Here is a 14005-nt window from a genome sequence, read left to right on the forward strand (position 1 = left end):
TTTTGAGAAAACTAAATAATATATACTTGTTAAATAACTATATGACTTTTAATATGACTTTTAATTTTTGAATGTGTGACGAAAAAAAATGACTAAATGTTAGACTCCGCACAAGAATTACTCGGAAAAAGAAAGGAAACAAGAAAATTTCTTTTGATGCCATTTCTGTTTCTCGTGTGCCCTTCTCATTTTCATTTTTATCATTTTACTACTAAAATAGTAGACATTATAAAAATAAGAATTTTGAGAAAAATATCCTTAACATGAAATTTTTAAGATTTTACACCGTCCGCTACTTAAGTAGTGGACGTATAAAATTTTAAAAGTTTCAAGTATAAGGGTGTCAGCTAGTTAAATAGCGTAAGCGGAAAAAATATTTTGGTATTTTCCAGGGACAGGGAATGCGCGAGAAAACTCAGGGCGCTAAAAAAAAGCTCTAACAAAACAGAAAAACTGCAACAGGAACATGATTAAAAATCAAAGCCCCAAGGAAAGGCAAAACCACAACACTGAATACACCCCTCCGTTACATTTTTGCCCTTGCGAATGTACATTTTTATCCCCCGGATTTATATTTTTGCCCTTGTGAAAAAAGTGTGGAACGTATTCTCCTAACTTTTTTTGCCGTTAAAAATAATATTTAAACTAAAAGAGTGCGAACATTTTTTGCAAAGGCAAAAATATAAATTCGGGAGAATAAAAGAGTGTCGAAGGGAAAGAGAATCTTTCTATGTTAAAACACTACAGCAATTTTTAGTCGAAATTTTCGGAAAATATGTTCCGAACTGTTTTTCTAGTGTAAACTTTACACTATAAAAAATTCGGAAAACGTTTTCCGAATTGCTAGGGGGATAAGGGGAGAAAGTGAGTGGGTGGGATGAGAAAATTTCTTTTTAGTCACCGTCTTACGAAGCAGAAACTTGGCCGGGCTTCCAGTCTGACTCAGTTAACCCAAATAATTTGCTATCTCACACCCACACAATACCAATCACACCCTTACAATTACCATTATTACCCCTCTTTAGGGTCCTGTTTGGTTGAGATTTTTTCAAGGAAAAAAAATCTATTTTAATTATTTTAATAGTATTTGCTATAGATTTTTTAGAAAATCGTTTTGTAAAAAAATATTATATTTAATCCCAAAAAGGAAAGTTAATCCGAATAGTTTTTCTATAATCTATTTTTAAAAAAACTAAGGAACCTAATTAAGACTATGTTTGGATTGATGATACATAATGAAACGAAGCGGATAAAATAAAATGGAATGAAGCGGTACAGAATGGAACATAAACTTCATTACATTGTTTGGACAATTTTATAAAGTGGCTGTATTCCATCTCATACACCTCAAATTGGAGGGGAAGAAAAATGAGAGAGAAAGATGCAATGGAATGGAATGAATACCATCATACACCACTCCATTCCACTCAATTTTAAAGAATCCAAACAATGGAACCTTTCATATACCACTCCATTTCATCTCATACCACCAATCCAAACAAAACCTAAGTGTAGGAGCTTTACATTAAAAAAAATGATTATTATGATAGTAAGCAAACATAAAGTAGTTTTAGATTTTTTAAAAAAATTCCTAAAACAAAATCTCTAGATTTTTTTCAAATCAAAATCATTTAAAAAAAGCTTAAACAAACACAACCTTAATCTCTTTAATTTTTCTTATAAAATGAATTAAAACGACAACATCACTATTCCCTGAAAGTTAATCCGAATAGTTTTTCTATAATATATTTTTAAAAAAACTAAGGCACCTAATTAAGACTATGTTTGGATTGATGATACATAATGGAACGAAGCGGAATAAAATAAAATGGAATGGAGCGGTACGGAATGGAACATAAACTTCATTCCATTGTTTGGACAATTTTATAAAGTGGTTGTATTCCATCTCATACACTCCATCTCATACACCCCAAATTGGAGGGGAAGAAAAATGAGAGAAAAAGATACAATGGGATGGAATGAATACCATCATACACCACTTCATTCTACTCAATTTTAAAGAATCCAAACAATGGAACCTTTCTCCATACCACCATATACCACTTCATTCCATCTCATACCACCAATCCAAACAAAGCCTAAGTGTAGGAGTTTTACATTAAAAAAAATGATTATTATGATAGTAAGCAAACATAAATAGTTTTAGATTTTTTTTTAAAAATTCCTAAAACAAAATCTCTAGATTTTTTCAGAACAAAATCATTTAGAAAAAGCTTAAACAAACACAACCTTAATCTCTTTAATTTTTCTTATAAAATGAATTAAAACGACAACATCACTATTCCCTGAAAAAGAAAAGAACCCGAGTTCAATTCTCGGTGTTGCATACTTTAGAGGTATTTCTTTTTTTTTTTTTTTTTTTGGTACAACTTTAGAGGTATTTCAACCTTAATAAAAATAGACATTACATGATACATATATATTGTGAATTTAAGAATAATTTTATAGCAGGTCTAGAAGACTTAAACCTTAAGATATTTTATGGCGTTTTGTATATGGGAATTTTATTTGTAGCACCAATATTAAACATCTCATATACTATTCAATGAAATGATTTTAGTTAAATCTCTCCACATCAGTTAATCTGTTAATCTAAAAAGTAAATTATTTATAAAAACAAAAAAAAAAAAAAACAAAAAGAAGTATTAACAGCACATATGTTGCGAACATAGTATGAAGGATAAACATAAAGATACATTTGTAGAACTACAAGAAGTGTTCCCCATATTTTGTAATCATAAATTCCAGATGAGCTACCTTTTCTTCAATACTCTCCTCCATAATAAACATTCGAACGACCAGTCGTAGCCCATTGTTTAAAAAGTTGCTATAAATAACAGCCGCATCATCGGCCTTACTAGGAGTTATATGCCCACTATCAGCCATTGAATTAAGTATATCAGCAACTTGTTCAGCAAGGGAAATACTCCTAGAAGAAATCGTCTCATAGCTTCTCTTTCTGGAGCTCCCGAAAATGGAAATAGACGAAGCAATTTCATGAGTAAAGCTTGGTATCTTTGGTATAGTACAAAAGCATTCGGCCTGCATGAGCATTGGTATAGTTTTGAGAATTTGCAAATATAAAATGAGCAACAGCCCCTACAACAACAACAACAACAAAAAACCGACTTCTCTATACAAAAAAAAAAAAAAACTCAATTTAGGAAACATACCAAGCTTCGTTCTTGATGAACACCAAAATTTATATTAAGTCAATTTAGGAAAAATATCATGCTTAGTTCTTGATGAACACTAGTAAAAGCTTCTGGGATACAATCGTTGACTGTACGGCAAGTGAATTAAATGTACCATATCGACCCAACAAAAAGATAATGTTTAAGGATTTAAAGAAAGTTTGGGATGATGATCGGTTTAAAAGTTTTAATACTAAAAACACTTTGTTTGTTGACGATTAACATATATCTTAAACAATTTCAATACTTAATTAACCAATAAAGTACAAGTCGTTAATCACTAACTTTGTGTTATGTACTGTCAAATCGTTTTTAAAATATGACAGTATATAATGTAAAATAAGCTGTTAACAACATACTAATATCTTTGTGGTTAAGCATACAAACATTATACTCATGTATATAACATCAAAATCAAGGGGGAATCAAGCCTCCGCTCAATATTGTGAAAAGTAGGCATCAAAAAGAAAAATAAGGGATAGAAACCACACATGTGTTTCTAGTAATTGTGTATCTAGTGCTTGTGTTTCGTGACATTGTGAGACTTATATATCAGTTATAGTTTGAGAATTAGTTCAACAGGTTAGAGTTAAAGCATTGTAAATCCAAATTAGAAATATAATCTATAAATTATACTTACTTGAGAAGATCCAGCCATTTTTTTGAGCACCTAACAGCAACATGCAAAAGAGATTACAAAGTTAAGGCAATAACAACATCATAATTAAGGGAGAATCAACCTCCACTCATTATGTATATTACAAATCGATGTTTGTTCGAAGGTATGCATTGAAAAACAAGAAAAGGTTTGAAACCACACCTTTCTAGGACGTTTCACGGGCTCAAGATTGCAGGATCCCGATGCTTCAGTGTCAGAGTTAGAACTATTGACAAGAAAATATAGCATATCAGGTCTATACGTCATGAAAAGTAAAGTTTACTTTAATCAGTAGCTATCTATGAAGCCCAGACTTGAACACGGACACAGGATACGACACAGACACAAGGACACTGCTAATGTAAAAAACACAGGACATGGACACCGCTATACACACACACACACATGGCGACAAGCCGCCAGAGAGCCGTGTCGGAGCTTTATAGGTAGCTATTGAAGTTGTTTGTCACTATCAAATGGTACACAAAAGAGTTGGGAAATGACAAACTTCTCTAATATCAACAAACATGGCGAGTGTTAGATGAGCTTGAATCTCATTTAAAAAATTAGCTCAAAGAGTGAGGGTGCTCAAACACATTTATACACTCAACAATCTGAAAACCTGAGCAATGTGAGACTCCAAACAACTTTAACAAATTTCAGTCACTTTTTTTAATAACATAATCACAGTCAATAACATGTAAGCATGGTAGAAAACAATAGGAGTCATTGTTGAATGAACAAAGGATGCTAAAATCACTGATAATGATAAACACATTTATGCATTCCAGACTTGCATTGGAAAGGAAAGAAAAAATAGAATCAGTCAAATACCTTTCAGTGAAGAGTCTCCTCTTGCAATTGTTTGTGTTTGAGCCAACAGATTCTGCTTCTACCATTTTTGGTGACATTTTTGTGTTCTGTTTGACTTTGAACTGCATTGCATCTAGTGGCGGAGCTAGCCAAATTGAAAAGGCAAAAAACAATATATTATGAGAACCCCTAGCACAAGGCATGCTTCAAGGAGAAAATCAGTACAAGATTCCAGTCAATGTGATACATACATACATACAAAACCAGCAACCCGCCCAAATACACACATAAATACAGGTTTGTTAAGCACAACTCTATAGGCCATACAAAATTGATGAGCACACACAGCAGGCAAACAACACCAATATGACACAAGAGAGAATGACAAGGCTCCCTACTAATCCAATACCAGAACAACCTCATAACTTAGTTAAAATGCACATATATTCCACTAACCTTTGATAGAAGACCAGCTTTAATACCAGTTCTGGTTCGAGAATAAACCACTTTCGAGCCAATTACACTCCGCAGTGGGATCTATCGCCAAAGCCACAAACAAGAAACAACAATATTATAGAAACAACAATAGAAGAAACTACTAACCAAGTAACAACCAAATCAGAATGTAACAATAGAAACAACAATAAATTAGAATTTATAAACAAACCCATAGCAAACAGAACAGGGTTTAAGTTTAACCAATTTAACTAAAAAGTAAAAACTAATGGAGTTCAAAACCAACCCTAGAATAGAAACAAACAACATAACAACAACAAAATAAGGAAGAAAAGGAAGAGCATTGAACAAAATTATTCAAGAACAAACTAAAAGGTTCTAATCTTTGCACTGTTGTCTATTACTAGGAATGAAGTGATTTTTCTTCAGAGCCGGAAGCAAGCAATAACAAAATCATATTCCTAAGGTTATTTAACATAGCCAAAATAAGAACAAAAAATGAAAAGTGAATGAGTTGAGGTTGGTACCTGAATGTGAGAGATGAGGATGGGAACAAGTCAAGAAGGAGTAGCAGAATCCACAAAGGTGAAAATGTGCCTAATTGAATTTTTTTTTGACATGGAGAGCCTTGTTGTATTGAAGAGGATTGTTCAACACCCTTTTTGATAAGTGTGTAGTGTGTTCAATACTCTTCACACCACTTTTCATAATTATTGATTTTAACCAACATTTGAGTGTTAAAAACAAAAAAAAAAATCAAGGAATGGAATGGAATGTTATGGATTACTTTAAAATTTAAGATTAAAGATGTTTTTAGTTCCGTAAAATTACATTCTTTAGGTCCCGTGAGCTTAGCTCTATTGGTAGGACATTGTATTATATATGCAGAACGCCGGGATTCGAACCCCGATCATCTCACTTATCCACCTTATGGGTGGAATTTCTAGCCACTAGGCTACATGACAAAAAAAAATTATATTCTTTGGATATGTTTGGTTTGAGAGAAAGAAAATGTGAATACATGCATTGGAATCCGTGATAATTCATACACATTTATTTCTTTAACAAGTGTCCATAAGGTTAACATTTTCCATAAATAATGGTGAGGCATGTATAGAATCAAGGAATGGAATGTTATGAATTATTTTATACAATTTTATTTTTATTTAATTTTTTTTGACAAACATGGCCATCATAAGGATCAAGAAAATTTGAAGGATACACCGAAAAAGTGAAGGAAGAAATAAAGATATTTACACACCCCTTCTAGTTTTATTTTGAATGCAAATGAAAAGATAAACAAGACAGAAAAGCAAAAGTAACATGTGCATATGAGTGAGTTGTAGAGACTCCTTCCCTAATCAAAGACATCCTTCAAATTTGTAGATTAAATTAGCTCAACTCAAATTATAAGATTTCCTCGTTCATTAAATGAAATACATTATGTCTCTCAATTGAAATTTGAACTTTATTCGCCATAGAGTTTAGTCTATCTGCTAAACCAATCCATGCATGTTAGTCGTATGCCAATAATTATAGAAGAAGGTTCAAAGAGCCGACTGGAATTCAAATGCCCTCACAAAAAACCAGCAGAAACAAACAAAAAACACTATTGTCTAAATTGAGCAATTGTTTCATTACAAAAAATTCTAAAACAGAATGATAGTCTTTCACCCCACAGTTGTGTCTAAGATGCGTTCGATGAGTGTCAAAGCAAAGAAAGAAACAAAAAAGGGCACTTGTCTAGGTTGCCAGACACGTGTATAGGTGTCGGACACCAACACGATTCTGACAAGAAGACACGTCTAATACCAGTGGTGTTCATGCTCTAGCTCCTTTGTCTCATGTGAAGAGGAATTACCTTCTTGAGAGTTAGTGTTGAGATAACCAAGTTGCCCACAAAGATCATTCATATTAGATTGTTGTTTTTGCATCAGTGTTACTAGGTTTTGTAATGCATTTGTCAGGGATTCAACCTGCTTTGATAAGGCAGCAGTGTCTGAATGAGTAGTTAGAACACCATGCAACTTCTCCGGTTTCATCATCCCCTGACTGTCAAGCTGCTGAAAATGGTGACTGATAAAGGCCAACTCACCTAGCAAATCATAAGCCTGTTTAGGTTTATACTCTCTTAAAAAAGCACCAATAGAAATATCAAGAAACGATCTGTTAGCAGGTGTTAACCCTTCAAAGAAAATATGAGCCTGATGCCAATCTGGAAGTTGAAGGTCAGGGCATTTTATCAACATGTCTTGAAACCGCTTCTTGGCCTCATATAATGGTTCAGACTCAAACTGAGCAAAATTGAGTATATCTCTCCTCAGTTGCGCCAATTTTGATGGAGGAGAATACCTGGACAAAAACTTAGTAGCGAGCTGGTCCCATGTTGTGATTGATCTGGCTGGTAGTGAATATAACCAAGATTTCGCGCTATCCCTTAGAGAAATAGGGAATAATCGCAATCTAATACCATCGTAACAGAGTCCATCACATTTGAAAATGTCACAAAATGCTAGAAAATCATATAGATGCGTATTGGCATCTTCAGAGGGTAACCCACTAAACTGAATGGATGTCATGATAAAAGATGGGTCAAGCTCAAAGCTAACACCTTCATCAACAGGAGGGAGGACAATGCAGCTTTCTATTTTGTAAGGCCTCCCGTAGTCCCCAAGAGTTCTTCTTTTGGGTTCCTCTGACATAGCTATGTGTGTTATTTGATATCTCTCGATGATTCGATCTAGCCATGAACACATTTTTCAACAATAGATTCAAAGTGTAAATTAGAAGACAGTGGAAGGGGAAAAAAAACAGAACTAGACAATAAAATTAACAATGGAAATTCCTAAAAGTTAATCATAAGACGAAAATTGAAGGGGAAAAAAGAAGAAGTAAACAAGCAAAAAGACATTAAAAACAATGCTAAAATACTGATACTGGCTGGTATGTAATGTCATTCACACAAGTAATATAGGAATCAAGAATGCAAACAAGAAACACACTTAGTTATAGTAGGATCTATGCCACACTTATATGGAATTAAATTGCTACCCCAATTTTTCCATAATCATGTATTTCCTTATTGATTATTAACCACCCCCAATTGGGTGCGTTTGATTTGCTAAAAGAATAAGGGACCGGACAAATTGGGGGTGATTGACAAAATCTAAAATTTTTGTTCCCCATGAAACCACGAGACAACTTTTTATTCTCTGCACAAGTTGTTTTTTTTTTTTTTTTTGAAGAAGTCTGCACAAGTTGTTATATATCCATGAATTATTTCGCTAAATCTTATCTATACCAAGATAACTTTTTGTCTACCAAAACATGTAGAAGACAAAATTTGTCCAATACTTTGAACTTTGTCCTATTGATGCATTTTGCAGATCAAACGAACCCTACTACTAGCAATCAACGTTGATGCATTACTAATATTATTTTACTTTGGTCATAGTGTCATACAAAGACCTAGTAGCTTTGTTGATTCAATCCAACAAGTAATTGACAGTTTGATTATTAAACAAGCACTAGATAAGTTCCATTGACTAATTGTGGACGGTCACCAATCACCATTAAACTACTACGAATTTCTTCAGAGGCGGAAGCAAGTAATAACACGATCATATTACTATTAGTAAGAATTGAATAATTTTCAACATAGAAACTAAAAAAAAAATAAAAAAAGATGAAGGAGTTAAGATACCTCCTGTATGCGATGCGAGAGATAGATGAGGGAGTAGCAGAATTGAGCCTCCACAAGTTACTGTGCCCTAATGAAATTTTTAGAAGGGGAGAACCAAGGGTTTTATAGTAGAAAATGTAAGGGTTGTAGATAAGTATGTTTATGGTGCGGATTATTCTTATGGCCAAAGGAACAAATATAACTTTTTTTTTTTTTTTTACTAAACAAATATAACTATTATTACTCACACTGATCATGTTAATTTTTCATTTAAATTTTTTAAATAATTAAAAAAGTTATTCTATAACTTGAACAAGATCCAAATTTTAGGGCTCGTTTGGCCCAATTTTTTAGAGCTTATGCAAACAGTTTATGCAATTTTTATATATTATTATAAGTTTGTCAATGTAGTTTATGATAAAAATAGCTTATAAAATAACATAAAACTTATTTTATATTGCATAAGTTCTAAAAAAAACTGGGTCAAACGAGTCTTTAATATTGCGATTTCCGATAATATTGTTATATTTTAAAAACTTTTTACAAAAAATGGAGTATTTTTTATATTTTAGTCTCTTAAAAAAATAACAGCGCAATTTGTTGTTGTTTGATTTTTATTTTTTTTTTGACAATCTGTTTGATTTTCTTATCACTCTATTTTTTTTTATTTTTATAAATAAATCAGCTTATCATAAATAAAGAATCCATATATGCTGGGCCGTCCCAATATATAATTAGAGACTTAAAACAATTTTTATTGTAAGGTCTTATAAAACAAAAATTTTCATATAAATTTATGAAAAAAAATAAATCTAAACATTGCTAAGATTAAGGTTTGAATTTGTGTCTAAGAGAATTTGAGACCTACTATAACTTTACTAATTGAACTAGTGTGTATTAAGAGTCATATTATGATAGACTAAAAAATAAGTTTATAAATGAAAGATATCCTTCAAGTTTATAAATGAAAGATATCCTTCAAATATGTTGGGTTAAATTAATTAGCTCAACTCAACTTATAAGATTTCCTCGTTCAATAAACATTTGTGCATGTGTGAGCACGCGTGCATTCGTTTGTGGTTTTTTCGTAAAGTCTCTTAGTTGGAAACAATCATATTCGAAGCACTATTAGATATATTTATCGACATTCACATCTATCGATTGGAATTTGAACTTTGATTCACCACATGCGGAGAGTTTAGTCCATCCCCTAAACCCATCCATGCATGTGAGTCATTTACCGATAATTATATTGACAATTTGTGAGAAAACACTAATTAATTAACAAAATATTGTTGACTGTTATCCTTTTCTTCATAGCCGCCGCCTCCCTTAACCTAGTTTTTTTTCCTTCTTGATCTATCAAGGAGGGGTGGTTTTAGGGTCAATTTTTGACCCAAAATCACCCCTCATAATTGTTTTTCCTTTTCTTCTTTATTTAAATAAGTGATCTTCACATTGATCAAGTTTTTCTTTTGTATTTTCTTTTTTGTGATTTCGCCGTCTGAGTGCGGCGTTGTGTTGTTCGTCGTCTTGTGCGACGTTTTTGTTGTCCCGTATTGTGCGGTGTTCATTTGATTTCTATTGAAAAGATCGGCTTCAGTCAATTACAGATTCAACCAATGAGTTGGGTTTCAACGCTGCAGATCCGGAGGCATGGATACTTCGGTGACTTTAACTTTATCATATTATTTGTTGTAGGCATTTTGCCGTTGTATGCTATAATGCTATTAACTCGGATGTTGTGAGTTTTGTTCGCAGATTCATCCTTTACGTTTTTAGCGATGTTGATTATGTGGTTGTATTTGATGTAATCTATCAATTTGAATGAATGAATATCATTTTGTTATCGTCAAAAAAAAAAAACTAATTAATTAACAAAAGGAATATAATAAAAGTTTAAGGACCCGACTGAAATTCAATTGCCCTCATAAAAACGAGCAAAACAAAAATACTATTGTTTACTTTGATTGAAATTGAAATAAATAAAATCCCACAAGCATTTCATCTTCTCACCATATAAATGTACAAAATTTATATGTAAAAATCCATATATATGATCATCAATTCACATGTAATTATCAAGAAACAACTAAAAACCCCACATACCATATAGGAACTTTATTGGATTTGTTTTTGACAAAACTATATAATATATATATGATCCCATAAAGTAGTATAAACACATAAACAAATTAACAAAAGGCCTTCACAGATCAATACCCACTATAGCTTCATCAATGACCAGCACCAGGACTTGGAATATCACCATGTTTCCTATAAAAATCATAATCATAGCCATAATCATCATTAGGTGGAGATCCATTCCCCTGATCATTGTAATCCATCAGTGTAACTTTGACATGGCAATCAATGCCAATTGAAGTACAAGTGCTCTCTTTGCTTCTTAATCTGCTAGTAGCTTCAATCTCTTGGCACATCAAAGATAGAACAAGTGGTAGCACTAGCACAATAAGCATAAAATTAAGCTTAGATAATCTCTTAGTCATTTTATCATATAAGAAAGGTGCATAAGATCTGATTATAATTTCAAAAGTTGTTAAAGACTTTGCTTATTTGAATAATTTATATGACACTATGATAATAGCATGCTCAATCTTGTTCAAAAAGTAGGTAACGTAGTATAATTAGTTTCCCATAAAGTAAGGCCCACACTATGACTATATACTGTAAAAAAAATGTTAATATTGTGATTTGTTCAAAAAGCAACTCTTTTTCATGTTTGTCCATCTTAATTAATGTTAATAGTAAGGAAATTCTATGGTACACCTATCAAATTTTAATGTACCATACAATATATTACTAAATTATTAGATAAATGAATATTTTTCGAAAGAAATCATTTTTCTATTATTTAAAATACTATAATAACTAAATACTATTTATCAAAATTGTAAAAAAATAAAATTTTATATTTTTTTTCAATTTTTTATCACCCATAATAGTTATTATTGAATTTTTTTATAAAAAAAATGTAAAAATGTTAGCATAATGCTTATAAAACAATGAAATCATGTTTTTTTTCTCATGAAATCATCATTTATAAAATACAATAATCGACAAATAGTATTTTGATACATAAAATAATCGTTAATTTAGTAATTATTTGATCTAAGGTACCGATACATTAAAATTTGATAGATATACCGTAGAAGTTCCCATATTTTGAAGAAATAATAGTTTGGTGTCCACTTTAATTTGTTCTTGACCATATACAAATCATCATACGCGTCACTTTAGCTCATTATAATAATGATTAAATTGATGTGACAATTTTATGTTTTCTTTAATTTTTTTAATTTGTGTCTCAGCCCATATTTTGTGTTCATATGCTTATGCCCAAACAAGTGTTACTCACACTCGAGTAGGAGTAGATCTTGTAGTGGTGTAAACGTAAGATTTTGGAGTATGTTTTTTCTCCAGTTTGAAGTTCAAATCCTCCAATGCCAATTAATTTTTGTATTGGGTCAGTTGCATGCAAACTTCAATTTACACATATCGATTCTAGAATATGATCCCCTCTTATATATATGATTTGAAACTCACTCGTAATGTATAGTTTCACATCAATAGAATGATAATGAGGAACATTCATATATATTAGAAAAAGTGTAAATAACTTAAGAATATAATTGTTTCGGTAAAAAATGTGTTTTAAATTCTCTAATCTAAACGCGTAAAGGATATTCAAATTCAAGAATAAAAGCGAAAAGAAGAGTTCCTAGGCACTTTAATAACTTCCGATTATCATGCAGACAAATGCCCCTCTCCTCGACTCTTTTATTTGAGGGAAATGATAAAGGAGATTAGAGGTTATTTTAAATTTTAATAAAAGATTTAATGTGATGGGGGTGTGATTTATTTTGCTCAATGGGTGAGTTAAAATCCGAGATTTTTCATTCATTCACATTTTTAGTAAATGATCATCTTAAATCTTAAATATTTTAGAAGTTGTGTTTTAACCTTAGAACCATGCCCTCAAAATTTGTGACTTTCTTAACACACCCCTTGCGCCCAACACCGTTGGGCTTGGTGTGCGGATATACATAGTGAATGATCCGATCAAAAACTTGATAGTAGGCGAGTGAATTGTGGATGAGGCTCAAATACCATCTTATAATTGAGAGTTGGGCCAAATTCATCCTCACAATACCGGCTTATAAACACATTCATGTCATCTCGCAAGTGGAACTTTCTTAACACCTTTTACGCTCACAAAAAATATGTTTATGAAAAGTGATAGAATCTGGAGGTAGCAGTTTCAAAGCAAGGTAAATGGAGGGAAACATAAACAACAATGACCCCTCAATTAATTTTTTTCTTTCTTAGATAAAGTGGTAAATACTACTATTGATATGATCATGAGTTCCCTAAACATGTGGAATGAAACTTATAAAAAATGCTCAAAAAATATTTTGGATAAAGATGCTTTGAGCCAACTTGAAGTCCAATTCACATGATACGAAGCATCCATGGGACGATTTGTGGTGTAATAATATTAGACTAAATAAAAAATAATTAAGTCCAATTTTTTTTTTATTGCAATTTTCGTGTTTGATATTAGGAGGGTTTTTAGATGACAATTAAGTCAATATAGTGGTTACTGGCTAGTAGAAATTTATAAGCATGTTAGTGGGAATTTTCTAAGTCCTATGATGAATGTATGGTAGTGGACAGTAGATCCTAGTATGTAAGGATAAGCTATAAATAGGGCTCTCATGTACTTCTCAAAATAACTTGAAGTTTAATCAAATTTGAGAGTTTCTCTTGTGAGAACTTTTTCTTTGTTCTTGTGATAAGAACCTTGTTCTTGAGATAAAAATTTTATAGTGTTGGTTCTACCGGCAAGTCGCGGTTAGGGTCAAGTTCCTTATTCCTTGATAACTTTGATTCTACCGGCAGGTCGCGGTTAGGGTCAAGTTCCTCTTTGTCTTAACAACTTTAGTTCTACCGGCAGGTCACGGTTAGGGTTAAGTTCTTTTCCCTATTTTCAAGACGATCCATAAGCAGTTCGCTTATCAACTACTGAAACTTGATCATATATATTGTGAGGGTTTGAGTTTGAATCTGGGTAAAAATTAGATATCTTACTTAACAATATCATCATTTAACAATTGATCTAGAATTTATAGACAAATATCAAATGGATTTTTCTTAATA

General features: G+C 32.0%; 1 protein-coding gene across 7 annotated transcripts; it reads right to left on the minus strand.

Annotated features, from left to right (window-relative positions):
• Positions 1-2525: 2525 nt before the first annotated feature.
• Positions 2526-8996, minus strand: LOC123913427. 7 transcript variants are annotated; one of them, XM_045964168.1, is made up of 7 exons: positions 8846-8996; positions 5670-7882; positions 5143-5223; positions 4708-4831; positions 4036-4099; positions 3856-3885; positions 2526-3063 (listed from the first exon to the last, which is right to left on the minus strand). In XM_045964168.1, the coding sequence occupies exons 4-7, from the start codon at positions 4812-4814 to the stop codon at positions 2728-2730; spliced, it is 537 nt and encodes a 178-aa protein (XP_045820124.1). In that variant the 5' UTR covers positions 4815-4831; positions 5143-5223; positions 5670-7882; positions 8846-8996; the 3' UTR covers positions 2526-2727. The 7 variants fall into 7 exon arrangements, with proteins under 7 accessions (XP_045820124.1, XP_045820123.1, XP_045820120.1 ...); XM_045964167.1 differs by lacking the exon at positions 8846-8996 and having other exon boundaries at positions 4708-4808; positions 5670-5816; XM_045964164.1 differs by having other exon boundaries at positions 4708-7882.
• Between the last annotated feature and the right edge of the window lie 5009 nt (positions 8997-14005).

This window comes from Trifolium pratense, linkage group LG3 (assembly GCF_020283565.1).
Source record: "Trifolium pratense cultivar HEN17-A07 linkage group LG3, ARS_RC_1.1, whole genome shotgun sequence".
Classification (NCBI taxonomy): domain Eukaryota; kingdom Viridiplantae; phylum Streptophyta; class Magnoliopsida; order Fabales; family Fabaceae; genus Trifolium; species Trifolium pratense.